The following is a 25,059-nucleotide window of genomic DNA, read 5'->3' on the forward strand; positions in this document are numbered from 1 at the left end:
AGAATCCTTCCTCTAAAAAGGAAGGTTGTTTAGGGTCCGTAGTTTGGCTTGGAGTAAGGAATCAATAAGCCATTCTGGCTTTTCCCTCCTACTTCTAACACTTAAACAAACAAACAAAAAACTTTCTTACAGAGAAAAGTAACTAATAAGGTGATCCTTTAGAGATGTCTACGTTTACAACTGGATGTGGTAGTATCAGAGATGGCTTTTTCACTAAGACATCTATTTTTGAGCTTAAAACAGATAGAGTATTTGGAATAGACATCGTGGGTGAAGACCTGGATTCTGTTGGCAATGGGAGCACTGAAAATGCTGTCAATATATAGTACCTGACCCAAAACTCCTGAGGGTTACCCTACCCCAGCATGTGGAACTGGGTAAAGTATGACTGAATATTCAAGAGGAACGTGTACAGCAAGTGTATAACCTCAATGGGAAAATATGGTGTTTAATGGACAAATACATCCCTTCCCCCAGGAGTATTTGGGCCCGCTCTAAGAACAGACTTTTTGAAAAGTGTGCATTACTACAAGTGATAAACCTACCAGATTTTTTTTACACCATACTTTTATATTTTTTAACAAAAGGATTATTTTTGTCATAAAATTATACTGTGGGAAGGAAAGCTCAAAATAAAACGTTGGAGGAGCAGTTTTATTCTATGGAGCATTATATGTGCTTCCTCAAAGATGTGTAGCCTATAATAATAAGTTATCAACATTCCTCCTCATTTGTAGTAAACCTACCAGATTTTAAAGGTAGTGCCAGTTGTATCTAAAAATCCACAAAGTTGATGTGATCTCTACAGAAGGAAAACCACTGGTCTTCATAAAAAGACCTAAGAAGATTCCTGTGTTAAGAAAACTCAAATGGACACATAGGCAATATGTAAGCCAGGGTCTAAAGCACTGAGCTATTCATTTGTCCCCCAAAATGAGGCTGAGAATATTATTTTTTTCCATAATAATATTTTTATTACATTATGTTATTCACCATACAGTACATCCCTGGTTTTTTAGGTAAAGTTTGATGATTCATTAGTTGCGTATAACACCCAGTGCACCATGCAATACATGCCCTCCTTACCCATCACCAGCCTATCCCATTCCCCCACCCCCCCGAAGCCCTCAGTTTGTTTCTCAGAGTCCATAGTCTCTCATGCTTCACCCTCTTCTGATTACCCCCCTTTCTTTATCCCTTTCTTTCTCCTACCGATCTTCCTAGTTCTTATGTTCCATAGATGAGAGAAACCATATGATAATTGCCTTTCTCTGCTTGACTTATTTCACGTAGCATTCTGGAAAACAGTGTGGAGGTCCCTTAAAAAGTTAAAAATTGAGCTACCCTATGATCCAGCCATTGCACTACTATGTATTTACCCCAAAGAGGCTGAGAATATTATTAATCAGTGTTATTAATTTAGATCCCACTAATTTGGAATTGATTGTTTTAAAATGTAGTAGATTCAACTTTACCTATGGGATACCTATGAAAAAGGCAATTGGCTAAGTATTATAAACAGACCTAACTGGCATGTGGGTTGGGGAGAGCAAATGTTATAACTTAATTATTTCCTTATATGTTCTAAACCACCAAGCACCCATGCACCCATGCTAACAATCAAGGATAATTTTGATTTATTTCTCAGGCAAATGTTGGGGTCTCTATTAGCAAAAACATTAGCTTACATTCTATAACTGAACATATCTAAAGGTAAAATTTCCTTTTAAGCCATTCTGCAATTCGGTTACCTGCTTTATACCATCTATACATTCCCTCAACAGGGTCTTAATTCTCAACTGTGATAAAGTTTTCACTTTGTTCTCATGCTATAGCAGTGAGGGTGGAAAAGTCAAGAAGGTTGATCATTAAGGAAAATGGAATAACAGAACCAGCCCAATATCTCATCTGGAAGGCAACATCTCTGAAGTTAAATCCCATTCTAGAACAATAATATATTCTTTCTCTTGCCTACATTCTGGGCTGCTTAACATGAATATACTTGTTGTTTAATCAGTAAAGGCCACAAGTCACCTTCCAGACTCTTAAGTTGGAGGTGGGGTGCCCCAGACTCACCCATTTAAACCAATTGGAAAAGCAGAATAGCCTTCTTTGGGACAAGGATCACTGCGGGTGCTGTATACACCTAGCATGGCAACAGATGAGTAGCTCACTGTTGTTTAGAGCAGCCTGCCTCCTTGGTGCTGACCTTGGAGATGCCTATGTCCCCAGAGATGCCCATGCTCACAGAGAAGCTCATGGCCTCAGAGATGCTGATGCCTGCACAGTAGCCCATAGCCTCAGAGATGCCTGTGGCCCCATAGATGTCCCTGGACTCAGAGCTTCCCATGTTTCAGAGAATCCCACATCCCCATAAATGTTTATGGCCCCAAGGCTACCTATGATCCTGGAATAGTCACAGTGAAAGTCTGCACACTGGCTTTTTACTTGATCCATCTGAGCTTGGAGGCCTCCTTCCCTGGGCAGTACCATTATCCATCAAGCTGTTCATCTCTCCACTGATACCCATAAAGCCAAGAGTATTCGTCAAAGGACTTCCCAGATGCTGAGATAATAAATTCCCTAATTGAGGCGCATGAACAGATTTCTTCTGGTGGCTCATGATGGGCTTGCAGTTTCTGTCATAGGAACAAGGAATGGTTGAAAAGAACCAGGAACAGAATAAAAGCTAGGCAAAGTTCACAATGACCTCCAAGGATCTTGCTGTCACTAATATGGTGGAGTATTAACTTCTGCCCCCTCCCTAGTCCCAAACATCTTTTCTTCATCACTTGACATAGTGCTTTAAAAGCCCTACTACTAAAGATTCTCAAGGGTCTTATATCTATAAAAGTCCTCTTTCCTGATAAATATAATTTTACTGGAAGTAGGGAGGGCAAGGGAGAGGGTCACTAAGATTTATTAAATACCTCTATGTGCTGGAGATTTATACAGTATTTCCTTTAATACTTCTAAGAACCCTGTTGGTTAGGTATTAGCTGTATGTTGCAGATGAGAAAACTGAGTCTCAGAGAATTTAAGTAAGACTAAAATTCACACGTTTAAGAAATGGTAGAGCTGGGACCTGACCCTGAATCTTAATGCTAATTTCTATGACCTAACACCTCATGGTACCTCCAATAGATATTTCCACTTTCAAGGATAACACGATGACTCAGTGATACTTTACAGTGGTGACATTTAACTTTGTGGGGGTCATAGTGTACTTTGAAAATCTGAAGAAAATAATAAACTTTCTCCTCAGAAAGTTTCATGCATGCAAATGTGTGTACATGAAACAGCCCACATACACAGTTTTAGGCATAATAACAGGGGTTTCACAGATTCCCCCAAAGTGTATTTGTGGGCACCTATGGGTTCATGAACTCCAGTTAAGAGCTCCTGTTATAGGGTATAGGCATCTCATTATCTTTTTTTTTTTTTTTTTGGAAATCAGGAAATCACACACACATACAAAACAAATAGTGATAACCTTCGAAGAGAGGAAATGAATATGTGGCTAGGAGAGTCTTTTAAATTTCCATTTTGTATGTTTTTGTATTATGCATGTTCTAACTTTGTAATTGTACTACTACCTTTCTAAAAATTTCAACAGGGAAAAACTTCCGAGAATATGGCAAAGTAGGAATACCCTAAGCTCACCTGGTTCCATGAACACACCTAGATGACAATCACATCAGAGCAACTAACCCAGAGAATGACCTAAAGACTGACAGAACAGATTTTACACTGTTAATCACAGAGAAGGCACCACGTTGGAAAGGGCAGGAGTTTGTCCAGAACCAAACTCCTAGAGAGACTAACTACAAACAGAAGGATTATCACAAGCACAGAGAAGGGAGAAGAGCATACCCCACACCAGGTACCCCAGACATAGGGTGGGAATTGAGGCCCACATAATATTTGACTTTGAAAATCAGTGGTGTTTAACTTCTCAAGTATTTACAATCAGCAGGGCTTAACTCCAGGTACTTTAAAAATCAGCAGGCTTAGCTCTGGGAGAGCTGAAATGCTCTATGAACCAGAGTCCCTGTCCCTAAAGAGCCAGTATAACAAGCATGGCATAGAAGAAGCATTTTGAAAAGCACCTGGAGTATACATGGAGGTTTATTCACAACATGTGCCAGAGGGGTAGGAATCAGTAGGAAACTTCTCCAAGAACAAAAGAGCTGGCAGGCACCATTTCTCTCTCTCCACCTCCCCACACCCAGCACAGATAACAGGACACTTGTAGTAACCAGCTAGAAAACCCTCCACCTACCTTGCTAACACCATGTGCTTTCCTTCTACATCCACAAGCCCTACTCTGCAGGCATCCTCTAAAGCTGCTCCTGCTAAAAACAAATCCTGTTTGTAGCCTTGGTTAAGACTGCCACCACTCCAAAGTGATTCTAGACCAGGAGAGAGGGGATAATAACCACATACAGCAGTTCAGATGCAGGCCCAGAAGACAGACTAGGGGTAGGCATTAGATCGGTCTGCTGGTCTGCTGACCAACAAAAAGCTCTCAAGGGACAAGGCAGGGAAAGCAGCCTGCAGGTTGATAATTCTGCAGCCCCAACAGAGAGACTGTGGGCAGGCATCTGATTGGACTTCAAGCTCTGTTCAACAATGAAACCTCTCAGGAAAGCCTTCTGAGGATCAGTGTAACTGCAGTCCCAGCAGAGGGGCTGAGGGTAGGCATCTAGTCTGACTGTGGAAACCAACCCACTACAAACCTATGGGGGTACCAACTGGCCCCTTAACAGCACAGGTACCAAACCATGCCCACAACTGGCAAAGTGGTCCACTGCAGCCAACTGGACTGAAAGCAAATGAAGATCAGCCATGACAGTAGGATGTACAAAACCCACAGAAGAGATAATCCTGAAGAACTGGTTCTGGTGAATTACATTACACTACAGAGCACCACAGGACCTCTTCTTCGAAAGGACACTACTTTCAAAATCAGGAGATGCATCTGACATTCCTAATACATAGAAACAAACACAGAGAGTTAGACAAAACGAAGAGACAGAGGAATATGTCCCAAATGAAAAAGGGAAAAAAACCATAGCAAAAGAGCTAATTTAAATGGAGATGAACATTATGCCTGATAAAGATTTCAAAGTAATAGTCATAAAGATACTCACCGGATTTCAGAAAAGAGTGAAACATCTCAGTAAAAACTTCAAAGAGAGAGAAAATTTTTTAATTTTTTATTTATTTCTGTAATAATTTTTATTTTGTTGTATTAGTAACCACACACTACGTCCCCAGTTTTTGATGCAATGTTCCATGATTCGTTATTTGCATATAACACCAACTGCATCATGCAAAATGTGCCCTCCTTAACACCCATCACTGATCTATCCCAATCCCCCACCCCCTGCCTCTCTGAAGCCCTCAGTTTGTTTCCAAACATCCAGTCACACGTGGTTCATTCCCCCTACTGTTTATCCCCCCTTCATTCTTCCCTTCCTTCTACTACCGATCTTCCTAGTTCTTATGTTCCATAGATGAGAGAAATCATATGATAATTGTCTTTCTATGCTTGACTTATTTCACTTAGCATTATCTCCTCCAGTGCCGTCCATGTTGCAGCAAATGTTGACAACTCGTTCTTTCTGATAGCTGAGTAATATTCCATTGTATATATGGACCACAACTTCTTAATCCAGTCACCTGTTGAAGGGCATTTCGGTTCCTTCCACGATTTAGCTATTGTGGACAATGCTGCTATGAACATTGGGGTGCATATGGCCCTTCTCTTCACTACATATGTCTCTTTGGGGTAAATACCCAGTAGTGCAATGGCTGCATCCTAGGGTAGCTCAATTTTTAACTTTTTGAGGGACAGCCACACTGTTTCCAGAGTGGCTGTACCAACTTGCATTCCCACCAACAATGTAGGAGGGATCCCCTTTCTCCACATCCTCTAACAATTGTTGCTTCTTGCCTTGTCAATTTTTGCCATTCTAACTGGCGTAAGGTGGTATCTTAGTGTGGTTTTGTTATGAATTTCCCTGATGGCAAATGATTTTCAACATTTTTTCATGTGTCTGCTAGCCATTTGTATGTCATCATTGGAGAAGTGTCTGTTCATATCTTCTGCCCAATTTATGATTTGTTTATTTGTTTCTTATATATTGAGTTTGAGAAGGTCTTTGATATCTTGGATACCAGTCTTTTATCTGTAGCATCATTTGCAAATATCTTCTCCCATTCCGTGGGCTGCCTCTTAGTTTTTTTTTTTTTTTACTGATTCCTTGGCTGTGCAGAAGCTTTTTATCTTGATGAAGTCCCACAAGTTCATTTTCTCTTTTGTTTCTCTTGCCTTTGGAGATGTGTTGTGAAAAAGGTTGCTGTGGCCGATGTTGTAGAGGTTGCTGCCTATGTTCTCCTCTAGGATTTTGATGGATTCCTGTCTCACATCTAGGTCCTCCATCCATTTGGAGTTTATCTTTGTGTATGGTGTGAGACAGTGGTCAAGTTTCATTCTTTTGCATGTAGCTGTCCAATGTTCCCAGCACCATTTATTGAACAGCCTGTCTTTTTTCCACTGAATGGTTTTTCCTGCTTTATCAAAGATTAGTTGCCGAAAGAGCTGAGGGTCCATTTCTGGGTTCTCTATTCTGTTCCATTGGTCTATGTGTCTATTTTTGTGTCAGTACCATGCTGTCTTTGTGATCACAGCTTTGTAGTACAGCTTGAAATCCAGCATTGTGATGCCCCAGCTTTGTTTTTTCCTTTCAACAATCCTTGGTGTTTCGGGGCCTTTTCTGGTTCCATACAAATTTGAGGACTGTTTGTTCCAGGTCTTTGAAAAATGTCATTGGTATTTTGATTGGGATAGCATTGAAAGTGTAGATTGCTCTGGGTTGCATGGACATTTTAACTATGTTAATTCTTCCAATCCATGAGCATGGAATATTTTCCCATCTTTTAGCCTCTTCTTCAATGTCTTTCAAGAGTGATTTATAGTTTCTAGAATATAGGTCCTTTACGTCTCTGGTTAAGTTAATTCCAAGGTAACGAATGGTTTTTGGTGCTATTGTAAATGGGATGGATTCCCTAATTTCTCTTTCTTCTGTCGTATTGTTCCTGTATAGAAATACAACTGATTTCTGAGCATTGATTTTGTATCCCGCCACATTGCTGAATTGCTCTATAACTTCTAATAGTTTGGGCATGGATTCTTTTGGGTTTGCCATATAGAGTATCATGTCATCTGTGAAGAGAGACATTTTGACTTCTTCTTTGCTGATTTGGATACCTTTTATCCTTTTTTGTTGTCTGATTGCTGTTGCAAGGACTTCTAGTACTATGTTGAATAATAATGGCGAGAGTGGGCACCCTTGTCGTGTTCCTGATCTTAAGGGAAATGCTTCCAGCTTTTCCCCATTGAGAATGATATTTGCTGTAGGCTCCTCATAGATGGTTTTTATGAAATTGAGGAATGTACACTCTATGCCTACACTTTGAAGGGTTTTAATCAGGAAAGGATGCTGTGTATTGTCAAATGGTTTTTCTGCATCTATTGAGAGAATCATATGATTTTTGAATTTTTCCTTCTGAATAAAATCTAAGACGCAGATAGATTTGTGAATGTTGAACCACCCTTGCATTCTAGGGATGAATTCCACTTGTTCATGATGGATAATCCTTTTAATGTACTGTTGGATTCTATTAGCCAGGATATTTTTAGGATTTTGACGTCCATATTCATTAGGGAAATCATTCTGTAATTCTCCTTTTTGAAGGGGTCTTTGCCTGGTCTGGGGATCAAGGTAATATGGGCCTCATAGAATGAGTTTGGTAGCTTTCCTTCTGTTTTTATTTTTTGAAATAGCTTAGGAGAATAGGTATTATCTTCTTTGAATGTTTGGTACAATTCCCCAGGAAAACCATCCGGGCCTGGACTTTTGTTTTTTGAAAGGTTGTTTATCACTGATTCAATTCTTCATAATTAATTGGCCTGTTTAAAAAATCAATTTCTTCCTGTTTTAGTTATGGTAGTTTATAGTTTTTCAGGAAGGCCTCCATCTCTTCCAGATTGCTTAATTTATTGGCATAAAGCTGTTGGTAAAAGTTCCTAATAATCCTTCCAATTTCATTGGTGTTGGTTGTGACCTCTCCTTTTTCATTCATAATTTTATTAATTTGGGTCCTTTCTCTGTTCTTTTGGATAAGTCTTGCCAGTGGTCTGTCAATTTAATTGATTCTCTCAAAGAACCAGCTTCTACTCCTGTTGATCTGCTCTACTGTAGTTCTGGTTTCTAATTCATTGATTTCTGCTCTAATCTTGGTCAACTGCTTCCTCGTGCATGGATTAAGCCTGTCCCTCTGTTGCTGTTCCAGCTTCTTGAGGTGAAAATATAAAAACTGCATTTTAGATTTTCCTATTCTTTTGAGTGAGGCTTGGATGGTTATGTATTTTCCCCTTATGACTGCCTTTGTAGTATCCCATAGGTTTTGGAACATTGTGTTTTCATTCTCGTTGGTCTCCATAAATTGTTTAAATTGATTTTTGATTTCCTGGCTTATCATTTGATTTCCTGGTTTATCAGTGGAGGATGCATGTTCTGATGAGCACCGTGTGTTATATATAACTAATGAATTGTTGTACACTATCAAAAACCAGCAATATACCAAACATTAACATTTAATTTTTAATTTTATTCATTTAGTTTTTTCCATACTTATTTATTATTATGTTCAGTTAGCCAACATATACTGCATTATTAGTTTTTGATATAGTGTTCAACACTTCATTAGTTGTGTATAACCCTGGGAAACAAACTGAGGGTTTCAGAGTGGAAAGGGTGGGGGTATGGGCTAACCTGGTGATGGGTATTAAGGAGGGCATGAATTGCAGCCACCAGGGAAATTCAAATGAAAACCACATTGAGATACCACTTTATGCCAGTTAGAATGGCAAAAATTGACAAGGCAAGGAACAACAATTGCTGGAGCGGATGTGGAGAAAGCGCATCCCTCCTACATTGTTGGTGGGAATGCAAGTTGGCACAGCCACTTTGGAAAACAGTGTGGAGGTCCCTTAAAAAGTTAAAAATTGAGCTGTCCTATGATCCAGCAATTGCACTACTGGGTATTTACCCCAAAGTTACAGACGTAGTGAAGAGAAGGGCCATATGCACCCCATTGTTCATAGCAGTATTGTCCACAATAGCTAAGTCATGAAGGAGCCGAGATGTCCTTCAACAGATGACTGGATTAAGAAGATGTGGTCCATATATGCAATGGAATATTACTCAGTCATCAAAAATAATGATTTCTCAACTTTTGCTGCAACATTGGCGGGACTGGAGTAGATAATGCTAAGCGAAATAAGTCAAGCAGAGAAAGACAGTTACCATATGATTCACTCATTTATGGAGCATAAGAAGTAGGAAGATCGGTAGGAGAAGAAAGGGAAGAAGAAAGGTGGGGTAAACAGAATGGAGGAGTGAACCATGAGAGACTATGAACTCTGGGAAACAAACAGGGCTTCAGAGGGGAGGTGTTTGGGGGAATGGGATAGGGCAGTGGATGGGTATTAAGGAGGGCACATATTGCATGGTGCACTGGGTGTTATACGCAAATAATGAATCATGGAACTTTACATCAAAAACTAAGGATGCACTGTATGGTGACTTACATAACATAATAAAAGTTATTATAAATTTTTTTTAATTAAGAGAATTCTGAACAAAAGGGTATAGGACCATATCACTTCTTGGGTAAATTCTACCAATCATTTAATCTATTCCAAGAAATAGAAAGGGAAAAAAACTTCAAAATTATTTCTATGATGCCAGCATTACCGTGATAACAAAACCAGATAATGAGTCCTCTATAAAAGATCACTACAGGCCAATATCCTTGATGACCACAATGAAAAAATTCTATATTAAATACTGGAAAACTGAATCTAACAATTTATTTAAAAACCATAAACCACAATCAAGTGAGATTTATTCCTGTGTTGCTAAGGGTTTAATATTTGCAAATCATTCCATGTGATAAAACACATTTTAAAAATATGGATAAGAAACTTTTATCATTTCAATAGATACATGTAAAGTATTTGACCAAGTACAACATCAATTCATGACAAAAACACTCAATAAAGTAGTCCTGGAGAGAACATACCTCAACATAATAGAGGCTATATATGAAAAGTGCACAGCTAATATTATTCTCAGTGGGGAAAAATTAAGAGTTTTTCCTCTATGAGCAGGAACAAAACAGGCATATACATTTTCATCCCTTTCATTTAACATAGTACTGGGAGTCCTAGACACAGCAGTGAAACAGCAAAAATAAATAAAATCAGTAAGAAAAAGTAAAACTTCCACTATTGCAGATGACATGAGACTCTATATCAAAAACCCAGAAGATTCCACCAAAAATACTGCTAAAACTTATATACGAATTCAGTAAAGTCATAGGATACAAATCAGACAAAAACCTACAAATCAAAACTACAATGAAAATCACCTCAAGGGAGATAGAATGGCTAAAAATAACAACACAGTAAACAACAAATATTGACAAGGATGCAGAGTAAGGGGAACCCTCCTATACTATTTGTGGGAATGCAAACTGGTGCTGCTACTGTGCAAAACAGTATGGAGGTTCCTCAAAACATTAAAAAACAGAACTATTCTAAGATTCAGCAATTGCATTACTAACTATCTATCCAATGGATACAAGAATACTGAGTCCAAGGGATACATGCACCCCAATGTTTATAGCAGCATTATCAACAAGAGTCAAATTATAGGAAGAGCCCAAATGGTCATTGACTGATGAATGGATAACAAAGATGTGGCATTTATGTACAATGGAATATTACTCAGCCATAAAAAGAATGAAATATTGCCATTTGCAAAAACGTGATGGAGCTAGAGAGTATTATGCTAAGCAAAATATGTCAGAGAAAGAGAAATACCATATGATTTCATTCATATGTGGAAGTTATGGAAGGAAACAAATGAATATTGGGGGAAAAAAGATAGAGGCAAGCCAAGAAATACCTCTTAAGTGTAGAAAACAAATGCATGGTTACCAGAGGTGATCGGGATTAAGGAGTATACTTGTGGTGAGTACACGGTGTTGTACATAAGTGATGAATCACTATATTATACATCTGAAACTAATCTGAAACTAATATTACAATGTATGTCAACATACTGGAATTGAAATAAAAACTAAAAACTGAAAAGTAGAAACTAAAACCAACCAAACAAACACATTCATTCATTCGTTCATTCATATCAGGAATGTTACTTTTATCTGTTTCACTTAGATCTCTGGCAGTATCCTTATCTTGTTCTTTCATTTGGGATAAATTCCCACATCTTCACATTTTGTCTAAGTCTCTGCCTTCTTGTGTGTTTTGGTATAGCCAGTTATGTCTCCTTCTCCTCCAAATAAAGGCTTTACGAAGAGGTCATGTAGTGCCCAGGACCTGGCACTTTATGGAGTGTCTTTGGTCTGTGCTGCATACACTCTGTCATTGTTTTGGCTGTTCTATCCTTCAGGCCAGTGGTCTGCAGAGGCTCTCCTCTCTGCTGTGGGCAGTGTTTGGTCCCTTGCCTGAATATGGCAAGTTTTAACTGGGTGTGCTCTGGTCTGCATTTAAAATGAGACTTGGCACCACCTCCACCAGAACTGAGGCCCTCCCTGTAGAACATTCTGTTTGGGAGACATGGTGTCAGCAGGGGTTTGTGTTGGTCTTCTAGGGGAGCAGCCTATTGGACTGCAACTGAAGCAGCTTAAATAAGAAGGGCATTCCCATTAAAGCACGGGGGGGAGAGGTAGGGCCTTGTGTATGCAAGTTAGGTAGCCAGGGTGGGCACTGCACCACTTCCCACACGTGACTGTGTTTATCCTGAGGGACAGAAGAGGAAAATGGTGCTGGCCCACTCCTTTGTTCCCAAAGAGGTGTCTCCATGAACACTGCCTCTCAAGGATGAGCTCTGAGTAGAGAGAATAATCTCCCCATTGTGTGCCCTGGGCACTATTGTTTTCACTTTGTCTGCCCCTGGGTTGCTCGCCTGCCTTCTCTCCAGGAGAAGTACAATGTCCTCTGGATTTTATTCCAGGAAAGCCCATTGACCTTTAAAACTCTAGGCTTTAAGCTCTGCTGGTTGGAAGAACTCACAAAATTCAGCCCCTCTCATTTTCCAGGTCAGTGGCTTCAAAGAATATTCTCCTTGTGCATTCCCTTGTGTGCTCCTCTCTCTCTCTCCCTTCTCCATATTCACATCTCACTCCCCTCTGCAGCAGCTGCCATTTTAAACCATGTGTCAGTACTTGCTACCTTCTTCTCTGTGGCCTCTTCTTTCCTTTTAGTTGTGCAATCTGTTTTGTCAGTCTTCAGGTTGATTTCTGGGGTATTTAGGATGATTTGATAGTTATCTAGTTGTGTTTGTGGGACACGGCAAGCCCAGAGTCCTCCTACTCTTCCACCATCTTGCTTTCTCATTTTCATTTAAGTTTTCAAATTCATGTTGTTTAGAGTTGTTTGTAGTATTCCCTTGTCATTTTGATGTCTGCACAGTTTCTGATATCCTCTGCTTCATTTCAGACATAGGTCATTTGTGTCTTCTTTTTGTGTGTCTTTCTAGTTTTTAACTATTTTTTCCTTCTTGATTTTTTTTCTTTTCTTTTTATAAGTTCTTGATGTTCTAGCTTGGAATATTTGAGACTTTCTTTTATGTATAAGTATGTAGTGCTATAAATTTCCTTCTCAACATTTAGCTGAACTCCACATAGTCTGATTACATTTGGTTGCTCTTTCATTTTCTTTTATTTCAGTATATATTTTATTTCCAATGACACTTTCCTTAATGCATGAATTTATTTTTATTTTTTTAATGATTTTTTATTATATTATGTTAGTCACCATACTGTATATCCCCAGCTTCCAGTGTAAAGCTCGATGATTCATTAGTTGCGTATAACACCCAGTGCACCATGCAATAATGCATGAATTTAGAATTATGTTTATTTTCTATTAGTAGAGAAGATATTGTATATTTTCCTATTATATTTCTACTACTGATTTCTAACTTTATTCTCTGCAGCCAGAGAAAATTTTTGTATGATTTCAATTTTTAAAAAAGTTGAGCTTTTTTTTTTTCAATGTCCTAGGACTTGGTCTATCTTGGTATGGTTGAGGGCACTTGAAAACAATGTGTATACTTCTGTTGTTATATAGAGTAGTATATAAATTATATTAGATGCTGCTGATTGATGTGTTGACCTCTTTTTTTCCTCATCATTGTTTTATTTTCTTATTTTTTTAAATTTTTTTATTATATTATGTTAGTCACCATACAGTACATCCTTGGTTTTTGATGTAAAGTTTGATGATTCATTAGTTGCATATAACACCCAGTGCACCATGCAATACGGGCCCTCCTTACTACCCATCACCGGCCTATCCCATTCCCCCACCCCCCTCCCCTCTGAAGCCCTCAGTTTGTTTCTCAGAGTCCATAGTCTCTCATGCTTCATTCCCCCTTCTGATTACTGCCCCTTTCTTTATCCCTTTCTTCCCCTACCGATCTTCCTAGTTCTTATGTTCCATAGATGAGAGAAATCATATGATAATTGTCTTTCTCTGCTTGACTTATTTCACTTAGCATTACCTCCTCCAGTGCCGTCCATGTTGAGAACTCGTTCTTTCTGATAGCTGAGTAATATTCCATTGTATATATGGACCACATCTTCTTAATCCAGTCATCTATTGAAGGGCATCTCTGCTCCTTCCATGATTTAGTTATTGTGGACAATGCTGCTATGAACATTGGGGTGCATATGGCCCTCCTCTTCACTACGTCTGTATCTTTGGGGTAAATACCCAGTAGTGCAATGGCTGGGTCATAGGGTAGCTCAATTTTAACTATTTAAGGGACCTCCACACTGTTTTCCAGAGTGGCTGTAACAACTTGCATTCCCACCAACAATGTAGGGGGGATCCCCTTTCTCCACATGTGTTGACTTCTATGTCCTTGCTGATTTTGTCTAATTGTTCCATTGATTGTTGAGAAAGGGGTACTGATGTCTCCAATTCTAACTGCAGATTTTTCATTTCTTTCAGTTCTATCAATTTTTGTGTCACATATTATGTGTGTCCTTTGGTTGAGACATATACATTTAAGGCTGGTGTTCATTCTTGTTGGATTTATACTTTTATCATTACGTAACATCCCTCTTTGTCTCTGGTAATTTTCTTTTTCTTAAGTCTATTTTATTTGATACTAATGTGGCTACTTCTGCTTTCATTTTTGTTTTCTTGATGCATATCATTCCATTCTTTTACTTCCCACGTACATATATCATTATATTTGAAGTGGGTTTCTTGCAGACAACATATCTGGAACACTTTTTTTTAATCCACTGTTAATCTCTGTATTTTAATCAGTGTATTTAGACATTTTACTTAACATAATTATGATGTTTAGAACTTAATTATCCCACATAATTTTTGTTTGTTCTGTTGTTTCTGCTTTTTTGTTCTCCTTCCCATTTGTTACATGAATACTTTTCAATTTTATTTTGATTAGTCTATAGAGTTTTTGAATGTTCATCTCTGGATAGATTTTTTTAGTGGTTTCTCTAAGCAGTGTGTGTGTGTGTGTGTGTGTGTGTGTGTGTGTGTGTATCTTATTAATCTACTGGTGTCAGCATTTTATTACTTTGTGTTAAGTATACAAACCCTACTTCCCTTTTCCATCCCTTTGCCCTCATCCATTTAGAGTAAAATTGGCTTAAATATTTTCTCTACATACATTAGAAACAGAGTGGTATGATTTTTTCTTCTCCTGTCAAACATAATTTAGACAACTCAAGATGAGAAAGTCTGTGTTTATTCCTATTTTTAATATTTCCATCATGTTTTCTTACTTTCTGCATTTCCAAGGTTCCTTCTTTCATCATTTCCTTTCTTTTTAGGGACTTTACTTTTGCCTTTCTTTTAGGGTAGATCTGTCGGTGACACATTTCCCCCAAATTTCCTTCATCTGAGAACATCTTTCTCATTCACTTCTGAAGAATATTTTTTTAATAAAAATTTTTTATTATGTTACGTTAGTCACCATACAGTATATCCCAAGTTTTTGATGTTAAGTTCCCTGAAGAATATTTTAACCAAATACAGAATTTTGAATTGATAGTATTTTTCCTTCAGAACTTAAATATTTGTTGCACTTCCTTCTGGATTTCATTTCTAAAAGCAAATCAGTGTCATTCAAATTTTTTTTTCCTATAAAGTAAGGTACCAATTCTTTCTTGCTGTTTTCAAGATTTTTCCCCCTTTAGTTTCATAAGCTTGACTATGTTGTATCTTGTCTTGGATTTGCTTAAGGTATCCTGTTTGATATTCGTTCAGCTTCTTAAATCTATATAGGTTTATGTCCTTTGATTTATTTGGAATGTTTCAGCCATTATTACTTTGAGTATTCTTTCAGTCCCTCCCTCTTTCTCATTAGCTTCTGATTTTTCAATGATACAAGTGTTAGATCTTCTGTTATTGTCCTACAGATCCCCCAGAGCCTGTTTTATTTTCATCAGTTTTCTCTCAGATTGAGTAACTTCTATTCTTTCTTTTTTTCTTTATGTTCAGTTATCCAACATCATTAGTTTTTGATGTAGCTTCTATTTTTCTATCTTAAGTTAACTGATTCTTTCCTCTCCTTTCAATTATGCTGTTCCTCTCCTTTCAATTATGCTGTTAAGCTCATTCATTCGGTTTTTAAGAATTTGTTATTGTATTTTTCAGTTGTGTGGTTTCCATTCAATTCTTCTTTATGTCTGCAGTTTCCTTACTGAGACTTTTTCCTTTGTAATTATTGAATCATTTTAACGATAGCTGTTTAAAATTTTGTCACATTTCTAACATTACTGTTATCTTTGTGTTAGTATTGATTAATCGCTTTTTTATATAATTAATTTTATTTTATTATATTATGTTAATCACCATACAGTACATCCCCTGATTCTGATGTAAAGTTTGATGCTTCATTAGTTGCGTATAACACCCAGTGCACCATGCAATACGTGCCCTCCTTACTACCCACCACCAGTCCATCCCCTTCCCCCACCCCCTCCCCTCTGAAGTCCCCAGTTTGTTTCCCATAGTCCATAGTCGCTTTTTAAATTCACATTGATATTTTCCTTATTCTTGGTATAATGGATAATATTCAACAGAAACCTATATATTTTGGCAATGTTGTTATGAGACTCTGGAACTTATTTACATCTCTTTTAGCAAGCCTACTATGATACTGTTCTGGCATAAGAAATGTAAGTGCTTCTTTATTACCTAAAGGTGGGAATAGAGGGATTTGAGGTTCGCACTTGGCTTCTATTAATATTCATGTTGGGTTAGGCCCACACAGTACCATTTGGTGAACTCCGGGATTCAAACACCCACTAGTGCTATGCTTACAGCACTCTAGCTGGGGTGGGCAGAAGTATTTCATTACTTCTCCCCATGTGACATTCAATGATACCACAGGGTGTGCCCTCATTAATGCTGGGTGGTGATGATATCCTGACTCTCCACTAGGCCTCCTCTGATACCATCCAATGGGGAAAGGAGAGGTATCTTCTGAGTGTAGGTAGAAGTCCAGGCTCCATATATGGTCTCTTCCAACACTGCCAGGGTGGAAAGGGATTATCTGGTGAGGATAAAAATCCAAGCTCCTCATTTAATCTCCTTTGATACCATCCTGGGGGGAGGACATAGGGGTGTTTGAGTGCTTTCTTATACTTTGGTGTGAGAAGAAATCTCGGCTCCTCATTTGGCCTTTGCTGGTTAGGTGGGGACACAGTTTCTTTCTGTAGGGTCTGACTGGAGGATAGCAGTTATTGTCCACAAGTTTTTTTGTTTTGCTAAGCTGTCTCCTTCCTTGTCCTTTGGATAGAAAGAGTAGGCTTTTCTTAAAGCTTTATTTTTCTGTGTCTTTGAAGGTTCTGGGTTATAAGCTTCTGCAGCTCAAGGTCTGGGATATATGAAGCACAAAGAAATCCCATGGAACTCACCATCGTGTTGTTCCTTCAGTCCTATAGATTCTAGTCAGCCTGCCTTCTTCTCTCCACCATTAATAACTGTTTAATGTTTGTTTTATAATGTCTACGTATTTTAGTTTTACTTAGCGGGAAAGAATATGTCTACTAAATTTTCCCTTTGATGTTGTTTTTACTTCTTAAAGAAATACAGGAGAATTCTTGGCAATAAAATCATCAAGAAGTACTTGTAAATGAGCATCACTTCACTGGGAAATTCTCATTTGGAATATACAAAGCTACAAAGAATAACAAAGAATAATGGTGGCAAGAACAACAAAAATACCTGTGATTGGTGTTGTCATTGGAAATGGTGGATTATAGAATCTCCAAAAGTGTCTCAGTTTTTTTTCCCTAAGGTTATGATAGTCACCATACAGTAAGTAAATCATTAGTTTTTGATGTAGTGTTCCATCATTCATTGTTTGTATATAACACCCAGTTCTCCATGCAATACATGCTCTCCTTAATACTCATCACCAGGCTAGCCCATCACCCCACATCCTCCACTCTAACACCCTCAGTTTGTTTCCTGGAGTCTATAGTCTCTCATGGTAGGTCTCCTCCTCTGTTTCCCCCTTCATTTTTCCCTTCCTTTTCCTAATGTCCTCCCTGCTATTCATTATGTTCCACAAATAAGAGAACCCATATGATAATTGTCTTTCTCTGCTTGACTTATTTCACTTAGCATAATCACCTCCAGTTTCATCCATGTCGATAAAAATATTGGGTAACCATTCTTTCTGATGGCTGAGTAATACTCCATTGTATATATGGACCACATCTTCTTTATTCATTCGTCTGTTGAAGGGCATCTGAGTTCCTTCCACAGTTTGGCTCTTGTGGACACCGCTGCAATGAACATTGGGGCACATATGGCCCTTCTTTTCATTACATCTGTATCATTGGGGTAAATACCCAGTAGTGCAATTGCTGGGTCATAGGGTACATCTATTTTTTAACTTTTTGAGGAACCTCCACACCGTTTTCCAGAGTGGCTGTACCAACTTGCATTCCCACCAATAGTGTAAGAGGGTTCCCCTTTCTCCGCATCTTCTCCAATGTTTGTTGTTTCAGCCTTGGCAATTTTTGCAATTCTAATTGGTGTAAGGTGGTATCTCAATGTGGTTTTGATTTCAACTTCCCTGAAGGCTAATGATGTTGAACATTTTTTTCAGGTGTCTGTTAGCCATTCATATGTCTTCACTGAAAAACTGTCTGTTCATATCTTCTGCCCATTTTTTGACATGATTATTTGTTTCTTGGGTGTTGAGTTTGAGAAGTTCTTTATAGATCTTGGATACCAGCCCTTTATCTGTAGTGTCATTTGCAAATATCTTCTCCCATTCTGTGGGTTACCTCTTTGTTTTGTTGACTCTTTCCTTTGTTGTGCAGAAGCTTTTTATCTTGATGAAGCCCTAAAAGTTTATTTTTCCTTTTGTTCACCTTGCCTTTGGAGACATGTCATGAAATAGGTTGCTGTGGCCAATGTCGAAGAGGTTACTGCCTATGTTCTCCTCTATAATTTGATAGATTCCTGTCCCACACCTAGGTCTTTAATCCATATACAGTTGATCTTTGCATATGGTGTGAGAGAATGGTCGAGTTTTATTCTTCTGTATATAGCTGTCCCATATTCCCAGCACCATTTATTGAAGAGACTGTCTTTTATCCATTAGATATTTTTTCCTGCTATGTCGAGGATTTGTTGACCATAGAGTTGAGGGTCCATTTCTGGAGCCTGTATTCTGTTCCATTGATCTATGTGTCTGTTTTTGTGCCAGTACCATGCTGTCTTGGTGATCACACCTTTGTAGTATAGCTTGAAATCAGGCAACGTGATGCCCGCAGCTTTGTTTTTCTTTTTCAACATTTCCTTCATGATTCAGGGTCTTTTCTGGTTCCACACAAATTTTAGGATTGTTTGTTCCAGCTCTTTGAAAAATGCCATTGGTATTTTGATCAGGATGGCATTGAAAGTATAGATTGCTCTGGGCAGCACAGAAATTTTAACAACGTTTATTCTTCTGATCCATGGGTATGGAATATTTCTTCATCTTTTTGTGTGTTCTTCAATGTCTTCCATCAGTATTCTGTACTTTCTAGAGTACAGATTCTTTACCTCTTTGGTTAGGTTTATTCCAAGATATCGTATGGTTTTTGATGCTATTGTAAATGGAATCGAATCCCTAATTTCTCTTTATACAGTTACATTGTTAGTGGATAGAAATGCAACTGATTTCTGAGCATTGATTTTGTATGTGCCACATTACAAATTGTTGTATGAGCTCCAGTAATTTGGAGGTGGAGTGTTTTGGGTTTTCCACATAAAGTATCATGTCATCTGTGAAGAGAGAGTATTTGACTTCTTTGCCAATTTGAAAGACTTTTATTTCTTTTTGTTGTCTGTTGACTAGGACTTCTAGTACTATGTTGAACAATAATGGCAAAAGTGGGTATCCTTGTCCTGTTCTTGATCTTAAGGGAAAGGCTCTCAGCCTTTCCCAATTGAGGATGACATTAACTGTGGGCTTTTCATAGGTGGCTTTTATGAAATTGAGGAATGTCCCCTCTATCTGTACACTCTGAAGGGTTTTAATCAGGAAAGGATGTTGTATTTTGTCAAACGCTTTTTCTGCATCAATTGGGAGGACCACATGATTCCTGTCTCTTCTAATACTAATGTGTTCTATCACACTGACTGATTTGTGAATGTTGAACCACACTTGCATCCCAGGGATGAATCCCACCTGGTCGTGATGGATAATCCTTTTAATGTACTGTAGGATCCTATCAGCTAGGATATTGTTAGGAATTTTGGCATCCATATTCATCAGGGATATTGTTCTGTAATTCTCCTTTTTGATGGGGTCCTTGCCTGGTTTTGGGATCAAGGTAATGCTGGCCTCATCGAATGAGTTTGGAGGTTTTCCTTCTGTTTCTATTCTTTTGAAACAGCTTCAGGAAAATAGGTATTATTTCTTCTTTGAATGTTTGGTAGAATTCCCCAGGGAATCCATCTGGCCATGGACTTTTGCTTTTGGGGAGGTTTTGGATCACTGCTTCAATCTTGTTACTGGTTATTGGTCTATTCAGGTAGTCAATTTCTTCCTGTTTCAGTGTTGGTAGTTTATAGGTTTCCAGGAAGGCATCCATTTCTACCAAGTTGCTTCATTTATTGGCTATAATTCTTGATAATTTCTAATAATTGTTTCTATTTCCTTGGCATTAGTTGTGATCTCTCCCCTTTCATTAATAATTTTATTAAATTGGGTCCTTTCTCTTCATGCCAACAGACCTCAAAAGAAAACTGGGGTAGCAATTCTCACATCAGACAAATTAGATTTTAAGCTAAAGACTGTAGTTAGTGATACAGAAGGACACTGTATCATTCTTAAAGGGTCTATCCAATGAGCAGATCTAACAATTATAAATATTGATGCCCCCAACATTGGAGCAGCCAACTACATAAGCCAACTGTTAACCAAAGTAAAGAAACATATAGGTAATAATACATTAATAGCAAGGAACCTCAACACTCCACTATAAACAATAGAAGGATCATCTAAGCAGAAAATCAGCAAACAAAAACAAAAAACAAAAAACAGTAGCTTTGAATGACACACAACCAAATGGACCTCATAGATATATAAAGAACTTTCCACCCTAAAACAACAGAATACTCATTCTTCTCAAGGACACATGGAACTTTCTCCAGAATAGACCACATACTGGGTCACAAATCAAGTCTCAACAGATACCAAAAGATTGGGTTTATTCCCTGCATATTCTCAGACCACAATTTTGTGAAACTGTAACTCAATCACAAGAAAAAATTTGGAAAAAACTCAAACATTTGGAAGCTAAGGACCATCCTGCTTAAGAAAGTTTGGGTCAACCAAGAAATTAAGAACTTAAGCAATTCATGGAAACCAATGAGAAAGAAAAACATCAGTCCAGAACCTATCAGATACTGCAAAGGCTGAGGGGGACATACATACCATCCAAGCCTCACTAAAAAAAAAAAATGGAAAAATCTAAAATACAGACCCTATACTCAAACCTTAAACACCTGGAGATGGAACACACAGTAGGCCTAAGCCATGCTTGAAAAGAGAATTAATTAGGATTGTAGCAGAGATCAATGAATTAGAAACCAGAAATATAGTACAGCAGATCAATGAAACTAGAAGCTGGTTCTTTGAAAGAATTAATAAGATCGATAAACCACTGTCCAGAGATATCCAAAACCATTTCCTCACTAAAGCAATAATTAGACAGGCAAAAAGTATGAAAATTAACATTTTTGAAACATCAGAATCTAATAAAAATGTATAAAAAACAGTGGAATTCTTAATGAAAAGACAAGGCTGCTAAATATTGGTAAGAGTATCACAACACTTTAGCTTACTTTCCCAACAGCCTTCAGTTCCTAGCTTAGCAGCATTTTGGGGAATGACCGATCATATTACCAATGTGGCTTTCTAGTGCCAGATGGGTAATACAGGCCTTGTTCTCACAATATGTGGTTGTATATTTTTATCTCCCTGGTAGTTTCCTGAAGGATGGGTTCGGGGCTAGTTTTGTCCACCTGAGAATTTTCTCAGGTCTGGAGTGGCCTCCTGGACAATATCAAAAGAATTGAAAAGGAAATATATTAGCCGCAGCCACCTGGGGCAGGAGACATTAGATGGAGCAAGCAGAAAACACCCTGAAAATACCAGGAAGGAAAAGACTTGGGAAGCTGGTACCTCAGAAAATATGGGCAAGGAAAAGCTCCTGGATATATCAAGAATGTAGAAGACCAGATACATGCTCAGGACAGGACATATGCTCAGAATAGACCTGTGAAGACAGAAGCCTTGATCTATGGCTAAATTTTAGGTTTTGCACAAGCAGGAAGTGGAGCTTAGGGGAGATAAATAGCATGGCTGAGCACTGAAGGTGTACACCAACACAGAGCCTATCTTCAAAAACAGGAGACTATTTTTTGTCACTTAAAAAAATCTCCATCAAATCACTAGCTGACCACAGGCTAATGGAAAGAGAATTTACTCCACACACAGGACAAAGAATACAGTTTTGAAAAAAGTAATTTAGACAGGTCACTAATCAAACAACTACAACCCCAAACAAGTAGCAACATAACCCTTAAAATGGGGGGGATGCTTATTTCCAGAATTATCACACTATAATATTCAAACTATCCAGTTCTCAACAACAACAACAACAACAAAATTATAAGGTGTGGAAAGAAACAAGAAAGTTAAGGCCCACTTACAGGGGAAAAAATAAAATTAATAGAAACTGTCCATGCAGAAGCCCAGACATTTGTTTTACTAAGCAAAGATGTTAAATCAGTTGTCTTAAAATACTCAGAGAATTAAAGAAAATCAGTAGAATAAAATTTTACTAAATAACAATTATCAATAAATGGAAAGAAATTATAAATAGGAAGCAAATAGAAATTCTGGAGATGAAAATACAATAAATGAAATGAAAAATCCAGTAGAGGAATTCAATGGTAGACTTGAGCAAGAAGAAGATTGAATAAATTAATTTGAAAACAGGTCCATTGATATCACCCAATCTAAGGAACTGAGAGAAAAAAAAAAGATGAAGTCTAGAGAGGCAAGATTGTGGAAGAGTAGGGGCTTTGTTTCATCTGGTCCCTTGAATTTATATAGATAACTATCAAATCATTCTGAACACCTATGAATTCAATCTCAGATGTAAGAAAAGAATTGCTGGAATTCTACAAATGGAAAAGTGACCACTTTATGCAAGGTAGGAGGTGCAGAGAAGGATTATAGCAAAGGTGGTACTAAGAGGGAGGTATATGGCAATACAAGCCTTTCTCAAAAAATTAAAAAAATCTCAAACATACAAGCTAACCCTACAGCTAAAGAAGCTGGTGAAAGAACAGCAAATAAAGCCTAATCCAAGGAGGAGAAGAGAAATAATAATGATTAGAGCAGAAATCAATGAACTATAACCCAGAAGAACAGTAGAACAGATTAATGAAACTAGAAGCTCGTTCTTTCAAAGAATTAATAAGATTGATAATCCCATAGCCAGACATATCAAAAGAAAAGAGAAAGGACCCAAATTAATAAAATCGTCAATGAAAGAGGAGAGATCATGACCAACATCAAGGAAATAAAAACAATTTTAAGAACATATTGGGAGCACTTACATGCCAATAGATTAGGTAATCTGGAAGAAATGGATGCATTCCTGGAAATGTATAAACTACCAAAACTGAAACAGGAAGAATAGAAAATCTGAACAGACACGTCATCAGGAAGGAAACAGAGCAGTAATCAAAAATCTCCCAACAAAAAAGAGTCCAGGGCCAGATGGCTTCCCAGTGGAATTCTAACAAACATTTAAAGAAGAACTAATACATATTCTTCTGAAGCTGTTTCAAAAAATAGAAGGGGAAGGAAAACTTAATGTTTTATGAAGCCAGCATTACCTTGATCCTCAAAACCAGACAAAGACCCCATCAGAAAGAATTGGAGACCAATATCCGTGATAAACATGGATACCAAAATACTCAATGAGATACTATCCAATAGGATCCAATAGTACATTAAAAGGATTATTCAGCATGACCAAATGGGATTTATCCTTGGGGCGCCTGGGTGGTTCAACATTCGCAAATCAATCAACAAGATGCATCACATTAATAAGAGAAAGGACAAGAAACGTAGGATCTTCTCCATTGAGACCGAAAAAGTATTTGACAAGATACAGCATCCTTTCTTGATTAACACTCTCCAAGTGGAGGGATAGAGGGAACATACCTCAATATCATAAAAGTCATCTATGAAAAGGGCACAGTGAATATCATTCTCTTTTTTTTAAAAAAAAGATTTTATTTATTTATTTGACAGAGAGACACAGCTAGCGAGAGAGGGAATACAAGCAGGGGGAGTGGGAGAGGAAGCCATTAGAATAAAGATTTCTGCTATAAAGATTATAGCAGAAATAAAAGAAATAGAGACAAAAATAAAAGAACAGATCAATGAAACCAGGAGCTAATTCTTTGAAGAGATTAACAAAATGGATAAAACTTTAGCCAGACTCATCACATAAAAGAGGAGACTCAAACAAATAAAATCAGAGATTAAGGAGAAGAAATAATAACCAACACCACAGAAATAGAAAGGATTATAAAAGAATATTATGGAAAATTTTGTGCCAACACATTGGACAAGCTAGAAGAAATAGATGAATTCTTAGAAACACATAACCATACAAAACTGATTCAGGAATACCAAATTTGAACAGACCAAAGACTAGCAATGAAATTGAATCAGAAATTTAAAACAACAACAATAAACAAATGTCCATGACCAGATGGCTTCATAGGTGAAATCAATCTAACATCGCAAGAAGAGATAATACCTATTCTTCTCAAACTATTTCAAAAATAGAAGAGAAAGGAAACCTTCCAAACTCATTCTATAAGGTCACATTAAAATGATACTAAAACCAGATAAAGACAATACAAAAAAAAAAACTATAGGCCAATATCTATATCTATAATATGATACAGTGATACACTAAAAAAAAAATCCACCATAATCAAGTAGGATTGATTACAGGAATGAATGTATTCAATATTCTCAAATAAAGCAATGTGAGCCATCACCTTAAAAACAAAACAGATTAAAACCGTAAAATCATCTCAATAGCTACAGAAAAAGCATTTGACAAAGTACAACATTCATTGAAGATAAAAACTCAACAAATTATATCTACAGGGAACATAATAAAATTAATAAATACAGCAATTCAGTAATGTGGTGGGATACAAAATCAATGCTCAGAAATCAGTTGCATTTCCATACATGAATAATGAGACTGAAAAAGAGAAATTAGGGAATCCATCCCATTTACAATAGCACCAAAAACCATACGTTACCTTGGAATTAACTTAACCAGATGTAAATGATCTAAATTCTA

At 37.6% G+C, this 25,059-nt stretch overlaps 1 protein-coding gene across 1 annotated transcript in view; it reads right to left on the reverse strand.

Annotated features, from left to right (window-relative positions):
- Window positions 1-2,170: 2,170 nt before the first annotated feature.
- MTMR8 (myotubularin related protein 8) overlaps window positions 2,171-25,059 on the reverse strand; it is a 178,522-nt gene continuing 155,633 nt past the window's right edge. The window contains 4 exon segments of the mRNA XM_034653522.1: window positions 2,171-2,349; window positions 2,352-2,485; window positions 2,487-2,590; window positions 2,592-2,639. Of these exon segments, the coding sequence (XP_034509413.1) occupies window positions 2,171-2,349; window positions 2,352-2,485; window positions 2,487-2,590; window positions 2,592-2,639 (465 nt within the window).

Source organism: Ailuropoda melanoleuca, unplaced genomic scaffold (assembly GCF_002007445.2).
Source record: "Ailuropoda melanoleuca isolate Jingjing unplaced genomic scaffold, ASM200744v2 unplaced-scaffold9607, whole genome shotgun sequence".
NCBI lineage: Eukaryota > Metazoa > Chordata > Mammalia > Carnivora > Ursidae > Ailuropoda > Ailuropoda melanoleuca.